Source organism: Canis aureus, chromosome 10 (assembly GCF_053574225.1).
Source record: "Canis aureus isolate CA01 chromosome 10, VMU_Caureus_v.1.0, whole genome shotgun sequence".
Lineage (NCBI taxonomy): Eukaryota > Metazoa > Chordata > Mammalia > Carnivora > Canidae > Canis > Canis aureus.
The window spans coordinates 18,588,193-18,606,452 of record NC_135620.1 but is presented as its reverse complement, the minus strand read 5'-3'; the positions used below and the strand labels follow the sequence as shown (position 1 = coordinate 18,606,452).

The window sequence follows — 18,260 nt, the reverse complement described above, 5'->3', positions numbered from 1 at the left end:
CAGTATAGCTCAATATAGACTCATGTACACATACAACTTCAGTCAACAGTCATGCATGCTCAGCATGGTCATATTGCTACCAGTTTCCCCCAGGACCATAGTGATCTGGATATTCTGGTATGTAAGAAATATGAAGACAATGAAGAAAAATGAAAGGCTCAATCTAGTTCTCTAAATATCTGAGACAAGACAGGAATTATGTATCTATAATGTCAAATACGGATCTGTTAAACAGGTGAGGCAGATGTTACAGGTAGATGCTCTTCTCAATTGATCTGCAATGACAACTGTACAGGAGGAGCTGGTAAAATCCATTTTCTTTCCTTTCTCTAGGGATCTCCTCACTCCAGCTAAATGATGAGTTGATTTAGAAAATGTATTTCTTTTCTTCTTGTTCACAGGAGTTCCAATGCTATTCTCCTGGTCTCCTGGGTGCTCTCCCTGGGAGGGTTAAATCTCACAAGACTGATCTTGTAGACTCCAATGAAAGAGGCCCGAAGGCACCCAAAAAAGAAAGCTAGAGTTGATAGAATAGACTCAAAGTCCCAGGTAGAACTCACACAAGCTGTCAGATCACAGGAAAAGAACTCTGCCTAAGTTTTCATAAAGGAGGAGGACTGAGGTTACACCTATATAATACTGACCATATACAGGATGCATGCTACTGATCCAAGGCCTGTAACCAAGAAGGAGGTAAGGGACAACCCAATTGAGAAGAAACCTAGTCAGAAGTTCCATTCTTGCTACCAAATACAATGAATATACTAAGTAGTTTAAAGCATACATGTTTGTGTATGGGCCAAAATTAAATTTTATTTTCAAATACGCCAGGTTGAAAGCGCTTAGCAGCAACTGTCTCACCTTTATAGACCTATGTTGCTTTTTTTAAGATAAAAATAATTTAAAATTTAAATCTCAATTTATTTATTAACTGTAATCTGGTGACAATGATATAAAAATACTGAATTTACCTCCACGTACAAATCCATTAGTAGCTATTGCTGAAGTAGACAATCCTGTGATAGTTGTCACAACAGTGGCCATTATAATTACAACAACCGAGAGACCTTTAGGGAAAAAGAAATGAGATGAGAATACTTCTATTTATTTCAACCTGCCTCATCTAGAACTTGTTAGTACACAAAATTTGCATTATATTTAACAATTATCTTATTTTTATTCCATTTCAGAACAAATCAAAATTATGAAAAAAGTAACATTAAGACAATAATCTGATACCAACCAGAAAACAAATTGTTCACAATTTATGAGGTTCACAGCCTAGAAGGGCACACGGCTACTTTCCTTTTTCATTCTCAAATGAAGCAAGCAGTATGTAACTTCACTTACCTATTCCAGCTTGACCAACAATCCATGACAATCTAATGAAGAGCATCACACCCCAAATGTTTAACATACAACGTACCTAGATACGAAAAGAGGGCAAGTTACAGATGAAGCCAAGTGATGGAACATAATACAACAGTAAATGCAAAACTAGCCAAAAGGAGGACAACATATATTTAAAATACAGAAAGTCATTTTAAATCTCTTATCCTTCTGTTTGTAGTAGCTTTTTAAAAGAACTTAGTGAGAGCTAAACTGTGATCTAACTTAAGTATAATACAACATCACAATTATCTGAAGCAGCAAAAGGTACTGAACAAGGTAAAAAAAAATATTTTAACACTTCAACCCTAAAACAGTAGTTCCTGTTTTTATGTATCAATGCAAACTAAGTTAAATTTTTGCTTATTTTCTAATAACATCCTTATTTTATGATTTCCTTAGAAGATCTAAGTATTACAAATTATCTGTCAAAACAAAATGCTACTTGTTCACACATCTTTTTTTTTTAAAGTTTATTTATTTATTTAAGTACCCTCAATCCACTGTGGGGCTCAAGCTCAAAACCCTGAGATCAAGTTGCACAGTCCTTTGACTGAGCCAGCCAGGTACTCCTCACCCATCCTTTAAAGCTTTTAACTATTTGAGAGAGTTTCCCCAATTTATTTTTACTTTTGTGTATTATGCTTATACATAGAACACAGTCTTCTAGAATACTAAGTTCTAAAAACAAGCAAACAATAGTACCTGGAGCTTCACATTTACCCTATTGATTAAGCAATGTAATTACTATTGGAATTGGGATTTTCCCTCTGCCTCTCCTCTAAATGTCAACATGACTAATTAAGTGCTCCAAAGTTCCAATGGGAGGCCATTTAGTCTACCAGTCTACTCCAGTCAGTTCCTTAGTGACTATTCCAACACAGAAAAACAGAACTAAATCTGAAACTTAAATCACCTAAGCCTATTTATTGAAGTAACCTCAACACTTAAGAAACCAATTTCTCCTTTATTCTGTTCCTTGTTAACTTTTATACTTTGCTCTGAAAAAATAATGGGATAGCAGAAAAGGAGGCAGGAATATATCAGCTTTATTTCCTCATTCAGCTTTCTTGATTCTGATACTTTCATCAATTTAATAGTTTTATATTTAATTTGTGGAAAATGACAATATGTAAGATTTATAAGAGGTAATAAAATATAATTTAGAGGAAATCAAGTATAATGATTCTGTTAATATATATATCCTGTTTCCTTTCCTGAATTTAATATCCATAACAAAAGGAGGTACAAGTTATTAATTTGATCTTCTACAACACTCAGATAAAAAGAAAAAGAGCTTTCTTAAGAAATGATGAGAACATTAGGAAGATTTTATAATAAACAGAAATGTTGCTACTCTCAAATTAAAATCTATAGGTACATACTAATACACCCTTGATCCAGCCAAACTTCACAACTCCTTTACTTTCCGCAGTGTATGTGACCACAGCATCTCTGGTTGGAGTACTTTCTTCCCCATTGGCAAAGCCATCTTCAAAAGGTTCCTGGTTATAAAAGGAAATATGAATTATGCTTAATTATGAAAAGTTTAAAATCACTTGATAAAGACAAATATCACTAAATACATGTTTAGGAGGATACAGATTTCCAAGAATCAAGGATGTCTATATATTTTACCTAAAAAAAACAAAGTAAAATAATAAAGTGGAAGAAAATCTTAACTACTAGGGTTTTTAAAAATCTTAAATCATATGACAGCAAACCCATTTTAATAATTCCAAATTTTAATTACACTTTGATGGTGTCTGGAGAACACAATAAATAAGTATAGGCTTAGCTAAAAAAGTCAGTTCAGACCTTGACTCTCCAGCCACAACTTTCTAGTATCTGGTTGGCATCCCTCCCACAAATGAAATTTCAACATTCACAATTTAAAACTCCTCTTTATCACCAATTAACACAGTTTTTCCCATCATCCATTACAGCAGGATACCCATGGATCCCAAGACTGAATCCTAACTGTTGCTTTTACTCTCTCTCTCTGCACTTGGTCAGTCACTTAGTGCTCTTCACTGTTCTCTTTATATTTCTTAGATTCAAACATAAACTGGTTTTAACACTTCATGTCTCATTGTAGTCTTAGTTTTTCTCTTTTTAGCCTTCTCTCTCTATCTTTCCCTCTACCTTTGGTTCTCTTGTTCACTCCCAACACACCCAGGACAAATGATAAATTTCCAAACCAGCAAGAGTATGTTAAATAGGTCATGAAGGGTGAAGGGAGGTGTTTGGGCAGAGAAAATTGTCTTAGGTCTAGAATCATATCCCTGATGCTATCCCCATAGCTCTTCTTTACGCATATATCAAGAGTAGGGAAGAAAATACAGCCGTGTTTCCAACATCTTTCTTTAAATGAAGAAAAGCCAACTAAATCAATTATCATTTAATCCTGAAAATCATCAAGATTTCCTACCATATTTTTAAAAACCACTTTCAGTGGTTCATGTCCTCTACTGAATTCCTAATGTAATTTTTTTTTATTAGAAATGAGCTATATACCAAATTCTGTGTTACTGGAGAGAAAAGTCTATGTCATAATCCAAACTTCCCTTTTTCCCTTGACTAGTATCTGTTAGCCAAATAAACTCATTTAATTCCATTTAATGTATTAATGCTATATGCATTTTCAAAGCACCATCAACCTGTATCAGCTCTTAGATTCCACATTTCTACAGTTGAAAGACTGCTAATCCTTATGCTTTTAAGCCACAAAAGAAACACTGTTAGACACAATACCTTTTACTCTATTTTTTGAAAATTATTTCACCTACTTTTTAAGGAAAAGAAAAAGAATTTCAACTGTTTTAGTGTTTGCATTGAAAGACATGACAGTAACTTCAGCTATGTGAAACACCTGGAAAACAAATCATTCTGAGATCACTAAGAACTTAAAAGATGAATGTTAACGTTAACTATTCCTGATAGTATGGAGATTTTTAAAGACTCTAAGGGACACAAATTAAAATAATTTCCCTTATAACACAGTTTCTTAACTACTATCTACTGCATCAATGATTACTGTACTATAAGAGGAATGCCTCAAGCTCAGGGTATACGGAACCAACCATTCCCATTAACAGAATTAACGAGCTCAATCTGCTATACTTAAACAATTTGAGATATAATTCATATAATTATTAACTCACTGAATTAAGGTGCACAAGTCAATGATTTTTAGTATATTCAGCAAGCTGTACAATCATCACAACAAATTTTAGAACATTTTCATCATCTCATAAAGAAACTCCAAATCCATCAGCAGTCACTTCCATTTCCTCTTCTCCAGCTCCTGGCAATCACCAACTTTCTATCTCTACGGATTTGCTATTCTGACATGTCATATACATGGAATGGGACTCATATGTGGCCTTTGTATGTGGTTACTTTCACCTCGCATAATGTTTTCAAGATTCATCCGTGTTATAAGGTGTTTCAGTACTTCACTCCTTTTTACTGTCAAATAATATCCCATTGTATGGCTACACTATATTTGTTTAACTGTGCTTAAGGTGATGAACATGCGAGCCTGGTTCCACATTCTGGCTACAATGAAATATGCTCCTGTGAACACTGGTGCACAAGTTTTGGTATGGACACAAGTTTTCATTTATCGTGGAAATAACCTAGGAATGTAATTGCTGGGTCTCATTTTTGAAATGACTACTTCTGGTCATTTCTTTTCTTCTTTTGTATCAGACTGCAGAGTGCCACTCCTCATTTCAGTCAATTCATCTGCCTACTGTTATCCTTCTTCCTCACTTAGCATCTGGTATAAACATAGAAATCAGTAACAGCAATTGTTGGAAATATATACATGTACAGGTAAAAAATGTGACCACGGGCCTGTGTGGTTTAATCACAGCGCATCCCACTTGGGCTTCACTTGCACTCTTGGAGGTGCTCTAGACGGTAGAACATCAATGATGATCTCAAATTAAAAAAAGAAAAAAAAAAAACCCACAGACTCCTCATAGGCATGATGACTCAATAGTTCAATAATTGAAATAAAGCCAGAATAGAAATTTTTGCCTGTTAATTTAATTAACTTTATTTTTTTTTAAGTTTTATTTTTTTTTATTTTTATTTATGATAGTCACATAGAGAGAGAGAGAGAGAGAGAGAGAGAGAGAGGCAGAGACACAGGCAGAGGGAGAAGCAGGCTCCATGCACCGGGAGCCCGACATGGGACTCGATCCCGGGTCTCCAGGATCGCGCCCTGGGCCAAAGGCAGGCTCCAAACCGCTCCGCCACCCAGGGATCCCTCAATTAACTTTAAAGAAGAGAGAAGTTACTTTGTTTTCACTCTAGGATATGTAGTGTTGTAATTTGTAAATGAAGACTTTAAAGTATTATATAATCTCCCAAGTATTACAAGAAAATATAATGTCCATAATATGCACAAAAGACCTCTTCCTTCTAATCTCTATTAAAATTAAAGATGCATATATGTCATAGGCTATCTTTTCTAAGGCTAAGTATTAATGTGAGTGTCTTTCTAACAATCCCAAAGCATGCAGGCATTTTAAAATTTTTGCTGTGGGTGCTTATCAGAATTCCATCGCATAGTTGAAGATCTAGAGATAATTACACAACTTTCCACAATACTACAAACAACAGTATTCAAATATGGAAGATTTTTTCCATCACGTATTAAAGTAGTATTTTAAAATAAACATGAGTCCATAAAATGAAAGTTTATCTTCCTCTCCACATTCCAATAGCTCTATTTTTAAAAACTATGTTATCAACCTCTAAAGTTAATTCAAAAATTACAATCAAATATTACTTATAGTTCAATCAATAGATTTAAATATAACAAAATTGGGTTAAATTGTATTAATTTCCTGCAAGAACAAGAACCCAAAGTAGAATACACACGCTTTATTCCTTTAAAAACATTAATTCAGGATAAATAAGGAAATTGTCAGTGTGAGGTTTTGTCTACATACAAAAAAAAAATTGTTTAAAAACCTTATAATCAGGAAGATTTTACATTTACTATTATGAACTAAAATTACACTAATACAAAGCTACATAAATAATATTTTCAACCTACCTAACATTTTCAATGAAATAAAATTTCTTTTGTTTGTGTTTCTAAATGTTTTTCACATCATGGACAACATGAATGAATCTTATGGATTCATATTAAATGAGTGAAACGAATGGACCAAATGGACCAAATTAATTTGGATTTATTTGGGGGGAAAAAAATCCTTCCAAAAGCAGAATGGTGATTCTGAGTCTACCAAGCATGGATTGAGGTTGGGGTAAGAACAAAATGGGGAAATGAGGAAAAGACAGTGAAACAATGGAAGGCCCCAGATAGTGAGGCCCTCAGTAACTAGAAGGATTTCTAAATGAAAGAGAGAGCGAGATACTAGTAGATTATGGCAGCCTGAAAAGGAAATGATAAATTCAGTTGGACATGCTGTATTTTAGGAGTCAAGAGACAATTAAAGAGTTCCATCAGGCTGTTAAAAAATTCACAACTGGAACTTAGTAAAGGGGTCGGTGATAAAGAGCAAATGGGTGAAGCTATGGAAACATAAAAGAGAAACAAAGAGAAAGCATGAAGAATTGAACATTTTTCTGAGGATATAGAAAATACAAGAATGAAAAAGAACACTAGTCTCCATATGGCCATTATGACTTTGCAGAGTAGAGAAAAAGTTTTTGCAGTATCTTCTCTCTCCTGTATACCCAAATTTCCACTTGGTCATTCTTTCCCCTTTAACCATGGTTAACTTTTTACTGCACAGTGACTCCCCTCACACACAAACACCACTACCATCAATAAATGCCCAGTCAAATTTGCTAAAATATTATAGCACATTCCTCAATGACCACTCACCTGGCTTCAACCCACCACAACACCAAAATAGTTTTAAGACATTTCTAAGACTTCTCTGCTGCCAAATCTAATGTACATCTTTCAGCCTCTGTCCCACTGGACTTCTGAAATGGCATAGGACACTTCTGACTACTGCCTCTTTCTCTAAGCCTCTTCTAACCAGCAATTAAATGCGAACATTTGGACCTAGACTCCTCTCCTTTTGTTATCCTGTATTTTCTTTCTATGGTCACCTCACCAGATTCATAGCTTTAAACACTATCTATATGTTAAGTAATAAGTGATGGCTCCTATTCATTTCCAGATCAGGTTTACCCTTTGAGTGTGGGTCCTGAGTGTGAATATTGATGTTGTCAGATATTTTTTTTCCTATTCTAATTCCTACCAAATGAGAAAAATAAATTGTCAGTGCTAAAAACAGCAACTTTCCTCTAAATGAAAAGGAAACAATTTCTTTCTTCAATCAGTTTCAGTGAATACTTAACTATCAAAAATAGTATTTGATGAGAAAAACAGTAACTTCTTAATTAAAATCCCTTATAATGTAAATGTATGTTAGATTTCTCAAAGGACATCTTAAAAATTGTTATGAAGTTTGTTCAGTTTCCACATCCAACAATTAAACTCATCTCTTAATTCACCCATTTAAAGTATCTTTTACATAACAAATGTCCTTTTTCAATTCTGTTTGACCAAAGACACAACACTACCTGTGATACATGGAGTTTGATCATTTTTCAGTTAAAAAAAACCTTATGAAATCAAGCTGTTTCTTCCCCAAAAGAATGATTTTCAAAATTTTAGAGACAATGTATGATGAAACCAGATTTGTTTTCAAAACACTGGACAAAAATCAAGCTTGAGGAAAAAAATACTTGACCAAGATCTTTCTTTTTTTTTTTTTTGAATGCCATTAAAAACTTTAATACTGCTTTAAACTAGCTTTGTAACCTCAAGTGCAAGGTTGTCATCTGTGTATATTCTTCTCGCATCCCAAATGTACACATCAATTCGCTTCTCATTGTTAATGCTTTAGTTCACATTACATTAAAATGTCAGTGATTTCTCTTTCTTTGCACATCCCAGTCACTAAAGCTAAAGAATTTTCATCTCCAGCATAAAATGTAGTATAGGTGGTCTTTACATCAATACAGGCAAGGATGTTAATACTCACTGAAGAGGATTGTGTGGTGATAAGAATGGATTCTGATCACATTTTTTGCGAAGTTGATAAAGATGTTTATCATTGTGCAGAGAAACATCAAGACTGTTTAAACAGTGCATACACTAGATACAGTTAAAATACTAAAAAAAAACCCACATCTATCTATTACCAATCTATTCATTTTAATACAAATTCAATTTTTACAGTTAAACTGATAAAGACTTGGTAAAAGTGTCTGTGCTCAACAATTTCAGGTCACATTTTAAAGAACTAAGCAAATCTGTATTGAAGTGTCTCTTTAGGCTGCCACAATACTGTTTCAAGGTAGACTTAAGGATGCTCAAATATGGACACTCCACGAAAAAAGAAATGTTCCAATCTCTTAACTATATTTAATATACTAAAAAGCCCAAAGTAACTTCTAATATTCTTATTTGAAGATTCTACATTTGCAAAAAAGCACAACTGCATTCTCTACTCATTCATTAAACAAATATTCATTAATCAATGTTATCAATCACCGTATTAGGTACTTTGCAGCCCTCCTGGACTTGTTATTTTTATAGTAGAGGCTAGAGATGAAAGGCAGGTCTTCCACCTTCAGTGTGGGGCATTTTTCACTTTACCAAAGTAGCCACTATTAAATTAAATTCTTAACTCAGTCAAAAAAAAAAAAAAAAAACTGAGTGTGGGGGGGGGGGGTGTCTTTTCATTACTATCCTATTCCAAGTCACAGCCTCTCCTTATCAGTAAGTTTCCCAATCTATAAAATGGACACAGTACTCCTTCCCCACCAGTACCACCCTCTTGGAGTCCTGAGGATCTCTAAATAACCATCAACTTATAGTAATGCAACCCCAGAAAGCAGTTCATGCTTCTAGCTGGAGGTTATATAAAGCCAGCTGATACAACTTAATTATAATATAGAAATTTAAATTTAAATGCCAGTGCTATGTTAGAAATGTGAGATTATGACTCACCTATAGTTATATATTCCAAAAGAGTTAGAAAACTTATTCTTAGATGCCCTGGTTTTTCAATGCCTGACCACTTTTCAACAAGAACAAGATTACATTCTCAGTAATCCCTAACAGAGCAAGGGCAACAGGTTCCCTAGGACCTCATAAACTCTCAGTGCCTAAGAAATGATGTTTCTGTGGCACCTGTGACCTATCATAGCAAGGGAAGACTAAAGCCTGTGCCAGTAAGCATCACTTAACTGCTCTCACAACTAGAGATCTCTTCCTTTTGTCAGCCTACTGACTCCCTGAAATATATACTCCGTTAAATCTTGATCGTATTTTATGGACCTATTGTGAGTCTATGCTTCTGTGTAAAGATCCATTTATTTACAGGAACAAAATTTGCTCTTACCATACCTCTGCAAACAGAAACTGGTTCTTAAACCAATACACTAATTTACATAATTAATGTGAGGATCACATAAGCCATTGTTTTACAAAAAAAAACCTAAAAAACAAAACCCACGGCTGATTATTCACTGAAGATAAAGAAAGCTGCAAAGAAAAAATAGAATCTATTATGATACAGTTTTAATTTTTCAATAAGACAAAGCTGTATGTACTACTAATCAACCATTTTCTTGCTGCCACAAAATAGTCAAAAATGCATTTACCCTGCCAAATACAGACTAGCGAACTATTATGCTTTCTAGCATTCTGACCTATGAAAAAAATGTGGGTCTCAATCACAACTGATGTACCTTCTTATACAGTCAATCAGTGTTACCAAATAATCCCAAGTGATTAAAAGAAAAAAAACCTAACATGAACAGGAAAAGAATGTGGAGGCAGGAGTGGGGGTGTCAACACACACCTATAGAGTTTTTTGTTTTGTTTTGTTTAAGATTTTATTTATTCATGAGAGACACACAGAGAGAAGCAGGGACATCGAGAGAGGGAGAAGCAGGGAGCCTGATGTGGGACTCAATCCCAGGACCTGAGATCACTACCTGAGCCAAAGGCAGACACTCAACCACTGAGCCACCCAGGTACCCCCACAGCTATAAAGTTTTAATGCATTTAACAACTACTTAGAAGAAAGTGCTAGGTATAGTGCAGTAGCTACAGTAAAGAATACAGAAATTTTAAAATATGCAAAAATGTTTACCCCTTAAGTTGTTCAATTTCAAATTATTCTGGCAGACGACACCACCTAAATGCTAAGAAATTCTAATTACAACCATCGAAAATGTCACAATTCCAACATGAAGGGAGATCTCACATAAATAAGACTAAAGCAATAATCCCTTTGAAAACCTCAGTTTTCAATTCTATCCCACAGTAATGCTTGCACTACAAGAAAAACAAGATGGGAAAGCTTATTTAGCAGTGTCCCAAGCTGCCTTAGTACACTGATTTCCCTTTATTTCCCTGTTGGTTTTTTTTTTTTTTAAGATTTTATTTATTTAGTCATGAGAGACAGAGAGAGAAAGGGAGAGGGAGAGGGAGAAGGAGAGGGAGAGACAGGCAGAGACATAGGCAGAGGGAGAAGCAGACTATCCACAAGGAGCCGGATGTGGGACTCAATCCTGGACCCCTGGATCACACCCTGAGCCGAAAGCAGACGCTCAACCACTGAGCCACCAGGCATCCCTATTTCCCTACATTTCTGAGCAACCTTCTTACTATTTCCTCTAAGCACATCAGCATTTGGAAGAGATAAGAGAGATAATAATTTCTTCCTAACAATTACTTTTAAAGAAGAGTTCAATTTTGGATGAGAATTGGTTTGTTGGGTAAGAAATAATTTGATTTTGTATATTTGGGGGTGAGGTGAACCCTGGCACTGAATCTAACTCAATTCAAGTCTACTGTCATAGTCACAATGAAATAGTTTTTCCTGTTTTCAACAAAATTTTCTCATAAAACATGAGTTGTACATAATCTAGGTCTGTTTACTCACTACCTTTGGAATAAACTAAGAATTCTTAGAATGTGAGACCTTCATAACCTGTCTTACTTTAATAACAGCCACCATTTACCAAAACCCTACTGTGTGTGTCAGACAGTTCCCTAAATTACTTACACGTCCTATTTTCCTAAACTGGCACACCCTTGAGAGGTAGATATTATCTTCATTTAAAAAATGAAGAAACAGTCTTTTGAGAGGTTAACATACCCCAGACCACCCAGCTAGACATGTGTCAGAGCAGAGAATTTTCTAAATGGTAGAAGTCCACGTACTACAGTGAGCCAGTTAAGATACTTGGGGCAAGGAGACAAAAGACAGATACATCACCCAACCTGGGAAACTGCCCTGGGAACTTCACAGTTTCCCAGTCATTTTCACTCTTCAACCTTGTTTCCTCTCTCCCTCCTTCCTCTCTTCCAAATCTAAGGAAGCTTTAGACATTGTCCTAACAAAGACAAGCTCTGCACTGTATGGCACCACAGGGGATTATTTCTAAATCTATTTGTGCTTTGCAGAAATTCCCCCAGGGTCTACAATATCTACAGAACTCTTTGCCCTACACAATTCTTACGGACAGCTGCAGCGGACCACCGATGGAGAAGAGAGCCGGGCTAGCGCCCAGACAACATCTATCTGAGAAGGCATGTCAAATGTTTAAATATGAAATTATTTACTACCGAGGGGTTGTGTGTGTTATATAACTTTGGAAGTGTATTCGGAGGCTACTACGGTATGGAAGGTAGATATAATAGGGTTGTCATTCAGTTTCTACATTATCTAGGGACTTTTCTTTTTCCACTTAAAAACCAAATTAGCTGCTCCAGCTTGCAACTCCTTTCAAAGGTTCCAGGTCACACAAGTTTCTTTCATCCTTTAGATACTTTACACCGCTGTAACCTCTTGATCCCTAGGCTACCTACACATCCATGCCTTTTTAGGAAGGCTTGAAAAATAAAATTACCCACCCAGAACATTTAAGATTTGTCATCAATGTTTTTTTTACCACATACAGTAAGATTTGACACAATTGGAGAAAAGGTAAGTATTAGTTGTTGTTTTTTTTAAGATTTTGTTTATTTATTCATGAGAGACAAAGAGAGAGAGGCAGAGACACAGGCAGAATGAGAAGGAGGCTCCCTCTGGAAAGCCCAATGTGAGACTCGATCCCAGGACCTGGGATCACACCCTGAGCCGAAGGTAGATGCTAGACCACTGAGCCACCCAGGCACCCCATATTAATTGGTTTTAGACTTACTGTTTTTCCAGTCCCAGACCACTTTCCTCTTTCTGTTAATTTTCCTTGAAATTTTTTGTACAAACTTCATACACCTTCAAACTTCGATCCTCTAAGTTAGAAAATTATTGACAGGGTTTTAACTAAAATATTTAATATGATATCATACTGCTTCATTGCTGGAATATTGGTTTTAAAGTACTTTCTTCTGGGGAGCATTTTGCTTGTTCCCTCTGCCTGTAACAAACTTTGAAGATAAATGTCTCCCTCACATCCTTTAGGTCTCAGATTAAATGTAGCATCCTCCTTCCTAGGCTGCCCAACAGTTTCTCCTCATCAGTGCCCCTTGTACGGTCTTCACAGCACATATGGTACTCTGTGATTATCTTTGTTATTCACTCAGTCCTTGTAATGAAGGCATCCACCTCCACTCCTGCAACAGCTATTAAACTGAAGCATCCAAAGGACACAGACTCTTCCTATGATTTTATTCAAAAATACCGTGAATGAATATTGAGTCTTTACAGGCTGTTTTCTAAAAAATGCCCTGAAATGACAGAAGTGAAATTTAACATGTCTGTTCCTGAGTTAGATCTAGGTTCAAATTCCAGCTCTGACACTCAATTTAGTAGCTCCGTAAACTCTGGCAAGTTATTTAACCCTTTTGGCTGTCAGTGTCCACATCCGTAAAATGCAGATAGTAAGACCTACTCCATAGGGTTTGAGAAGATGAAGTGAGAAAATATGATGACTGATAGAACACAAAAATTCTCATACACTGCTGGTGGTAATCTAAATTGGTAAATAACTTTGGAAAAGAAAATTGGGCATTATCTTCTCATATTGAAAACATGCATACTGATCAACCCAGCAATTCTACTATAAGGCACAGCCCTATAGATATAAAATACCTGTATAAAAATGCTCAAATCAGCACTGTTATAATTGACAAATTTTTATCTGGCAAATTATATAATAATTGTCAAAAACAAGTAACAGTCCAAGCATCCATAACTGCAGAATAAATTATAGCATTTCATACAGTGGAAGATAAATAGCAATAAAAATGAATGAATTATAAATACACACAACCATAATAGTAAGCCAAAAATGATAGATAAAAATATACTGTATGGTTCTATTTATGTGAAGTTTTAAAGCGGCAAAATTAGACTAAGAGCTTTCAGGAATACATAAAAATGATAAAAGGCATTAAAAAAAAATCAAGACCAAGTCCCAAGAAAATAATAAGTCAGGAGAGCATCTACTTTCCGTGGCACAGGGAAGAATTGAAAGGGGTGCATCAAGGGTAGCTGGGGTACCAGCAATGCTCTATTTCTTGATCTGGGTTATGACTGCATAGGTGTTCACTTGATTAAGTTATACATTTATGCTTTATGTTTTTCTCTGCCATAGTCCACAATTAAAAATCAAAAGACTTGGGATGCCTGAGTGGCTCAGTGGTTGAGCACCTGCCTTTTACTCAGGGCATGATCCCAGGGTCCGGGATTGAGTCCCACATCAGGCTCCTGCAGAGACACTGCTTCTCCCTCTGCCTGTGTCTCTGCCTCTATCTCTCTCTGTCATGGATAAATAAATAAAATATTTTTTAAAAAATTTAAAAAACAATAAAAATAAGAAAAGACTTAAAAGATTCAACTACAATGTGTTTTAAGTACTTGGTGTATTGTCTGACACTGAAAGTAATTACTCAGTACATTTTGGCTATTATCATAATAAGCAATCTTTATTGCAACTGTCCATGTTGCACACTTTAATACCAGATGTCAAATGAATAACACAGAACAGCATTAATCTAGACTCTACTACACAGCTTCTCATAAATTGCTATTAGCAGGGCTTCAAATTGCCTCTAGAAGAAAAAAATATGAAACGATTGTTACATACAAATAGATCACCATTCTGCATGGTGGTAAAAGATACAACACCTACACCATCTGCAACTTAGTGAGACACAGCACAAATAACGTGGTTTGATAAGGCTCAAACTGCTAAAAAAGTTTTACAATTTACCTGGTACTAAAAAATGTGCTTATTAATTTAGATAACTTCCTCTCTTCACTATTTCCACTAGTGGCAAATGATAACCACTTTACATCAACCAGGGTTCATGTTAGATTGCATGGTCTGTGAAGAGAAGCAAACTTCTGGGCCCAGCTTTATTTAAGCAAATCAAATCATTAATGACAGGCAGGAGTAAAAAAACCTTTATTTCAGGACACTATTAATAAACAAGAATTGTTCTTTGTTTAAAAGCAGATTACTGATTTAAATAAACTCAAAATTACATCTAAAAAATGTTAAAATTCACCAAAGAAATGCAATTTAAATCTTAAAAACTTCTGAACTAAGGTGTTAATAAAGCATTTTAGAGATGATAAATCTCTCATATAATTTAATAGCATCTGTTTACTACTAAGATAAATATTAAATTAATATCCCGAAACATGGCCAAATCTGTAGCTAAAAATGGACATACACATAGGCACATTTAGATGCCAAAGTGGCTGGGTTTATTCTAACAATTTTTTCATCAAGTACTAGCCAATTATATCATCCCAAAGCTACCAACATTTCCTATCCGTGCTGTCGCTGATTGGTGTATTCAGTGTAATGCTCCCCATACAGACTACTCTCTCAAAACAAAGTATTGTTTTACAGGAATCCAATCTGCTCTGGTTAACAATGGTCTATTAATATCCAGTGGCATTAATGCAAAGCTCAAAACTCAAGTGCGACAGATAAAAGTGGATGGTGTGACCATGTGACTTTACAATGAACCAAGTCAGAACTGCTGATTACAGTCAAAGAATTCAGTACTCTACCTAGCCCATCATATTCTTTACTATCCATTCAAGACTGAGTTACAACACTGTGCATTAAAAATAGCATAATGTATGTCTTATTTCAAATCCCACACGACTTGCTAACTTCAACAGTTTGAACCTAACTCAAATTACCAGAAAACTTATACCTCCCACTATCAATTAATAACATGACTCTGTGATCTACATTTCAAACTGTCTTATTTTTAAAATAAGAAAATTAAAGTTGTCAAGGATATGAATACATGACCAGTGGCATCATAAATGGGTAAAATATTAGAAAAGTAATATAGATAGAGGTATATATCATGTGGTATTTTGTTATACCACATGATAGCAAAAACTACAGTAAGGGCATGGCGTGCACTTGGAATTTCATGTATTTTTCACATGAATATATGGTATTTCTCACTATAAATTATCATCTTTCTCATTTTCTACAGAAGGAAACTGAGAATCAAAGAGGGCAAGTCCTTTTTCTAAAGGTTACACAAGTACTAAGCAGAAAGGCCAAGATTTAAATCCCTGACTCGCTAATGTCTCAACTACACACGCATGGTTAAAAACAAAACAAAACAAAACCTAGGGCAGATGTAAAAACAAAACAAAACAAAACAAAAAAACAAAACACTATAGAGGACACACTCTTGATAGATACAGCTGCACTGGGTGAGATCCCTCAGTATGATGCCTTTTTTGATGGAGATCATTCCCCAACTGTATGTAACTCAAAAGGATGGAAGCCTTAGTAACTACAACTATCAGAGAAGACAGTCCAAAGCCGAGAGAGAAATTGGAAATGAAGTGGCAATCTCCAGAGAAAAAAATGGAATGTCAAGGGCTAGCTTTGTACCTTGGCTAACCATTAAATTACACAGGTATAGATAGTGGAGACCTCCTTACCCCAAGGAGGCAGGCTAAAAAACCAGCAGCTGAAAACCATAAAATAATAAAGAGCTATATCAGCTACTGCATAGCTGGGAAACAGGAACCATTTTGCAGTCTGAATCCAGGCAAGTTAAATACCTGGTGGAACAAAAAGCAATAATCCTTAAGAGAAAACAAAACCAGCATTACCACCCAATGGTGCTACAATGTATTATCTAAATGTTCAAGTTTCACTTCCAAAAAGTAATAAATAGGGAACTATAACTCATAATTGGGAAAAAATAATTATTAGAAATTAATGCTAAATAGGTCCAGATGTTGAATTTAGTTGAGAAAGACTTCAAAACAGTGGCACCTGGGTGGCTCAGTAGATTAAGCAGCCAACTCTTGATTTAAGCTGAGGTCATGATCTCAGGGTCCTGGGATCCAGCCCAATGTGAGGTTCCTGGCTCAGTGGTGAATCCACCTGAGATTCTCTTCCTGTTCCTCTGCGCTGGTCCTGTTCACTGTCACTCAAGCTGCACTCTCAAATAAATAAATAAATCTTAAAAAAAAAAAAAAAGACTTCAAAACAACTATAATAAATATGTTAAACTAAAGATGAATATGGTATCAGTGAATAACAGGGAATCTCTACAAAGAAATGGAAGCTATATTTTAACAATTAGAAATGCTAGACCTGAAAAATCACAAAACCTGAAAAGTTCACTAGAGATGGACTCAAATAGCAGAAGAGAAATGGCAGGAGGAAGGAGAGACCATCATTAACTTACAGACAGAAGAAACTTAACAACCCAAAAAAGGATACATACACACAAAACAGCCCCACACACAAATGCTGAATGCCACAAGTAAAGAGAAAATGATATGGTTAATGGCCTTATCAGAAACAATGGTGGCCAGAAGACACTAGAAGTGCATGTCCAAAGGGTTGAAAGAAAACCCTGTCAACCAAGAAGACCACATCCAGCAAAACTATCTTTCAAAAGTGAAGTGAAATAAAAACACTTTCCCATTAACTGAAAAGAATTTTGTTACAAATTGACTTCCTTTATAAGTACTGAAGGAAGGAAAACAGTACCAGCAACACAGATCTACAAGAATAAAAATGAATAGAAATAAATGATTATGAAATACCACACATGTATTTATCTTTTCTTTTCTAAAGTCATATGATTGTTGAAAGCAAAATGGACAATGTTGTACTAGAGTTTCTAATTTATGACAACAAGTGCACTAAGAAAAGGATTGTTTTTAAAGTTCCTGTATTTTTACTGAAGAAATTCAATATTCTAAGGAGAGCAACCACTGAAATAATAATGCAAAGAAATACATCACTGTAAAGTCAACAGAAGAAAATGGAATACTAAAAATAATCTGATTAGCACAAAAGATGTCAGGAAAGGAGGATTAGGAGACCATGAAACAAGTAAGAAAACTATGAACGAGTTTCAAAAATACCAAGCCTATTACAACCAAATCACAACAGATGTAAATGGACTAAATAAGTCTCTAAGAGAAAATGCAAGTTATGATATATATATCATATGGGTACATGTCTCAGAGTATTACCCAAACACTAAAACAGAAGATTACTGTGGGTGACAGAAAACTTTCATTATTTATTTACTAATGATTAGTTAGTTAATGCTAGGTGGGAAGAGTCAAATAAAAAACTGTAGTTTTAAAATGCACATAAAAATGCAAAAATTTTGTATACTTTCCCTATTTTCCAAAGCTTCTGTATTTTTTCAAAATGAAATAATAACATTGTAAATAAAGTACAAAATGAAACCTCTGAAATACCTCTCTAAAGTGCTAGTTTTGGGCAGCCCGGGTGGCTAGGCAGTTTAGCGCCTGCCTTCAGCCCAGGGTGTGATCCTAGTCCCAGGATTGAGTCCCACATCGGGCTCCCTGCGTGGAGCCTGCTTT

The 18,260-nt window shown here is 35.3% G+C and overlaps 1 protein-coding gene and 1 long non-coding RNA gene across 3 annotated transcripts in view; one reads left to right on the top strand and one right to left on the bottom strand.

Moving 5' to 3' along the window:
- The window catches only part of LOC144322042 (uncharacterized), a 102,425-nt gene extending 90,372 nt beyond the window's left edge, over positions 1–12,053 (top strand). Inside the window, exon 6 of the long non-coding RNA XR_013387605.1 lies at positions 11,876–12,053. This is a non-coding gene — a long non-coding RNA (uncharacterized LOC144322042). The remainder of the gene's footprint in view (positions 1–11,875) is intronic.
- The window catches only part of SLC12A2 (solute carrier family 12 member 2), a 112,654-nt gene that overhangs the window by 82,248 nt on the left and 12,146 nt on the right, over positions 1–18,260 (bottom strand). For both annotated transcript variants that reach the window (XM_077911526.1, XM_077911527.1), the window contains exons 2-4: positions 2,775–2,894; positions 1,351–1,426; positions 972–1,067 (exon numbers count right to left, since the gene is read on the bottom strand). In XM_077911526.1, the coding sequence (XP_077767652.1) occupies positions 972–1,067; positions 1,351–1,426; positions 2,775–2,894 (292 nt within the window). The remainder of the gene's footprint in view (positions 1–971; positions 1,068–1,350; positions 1,427–2,774; positions 2,895–18,260) is intronic.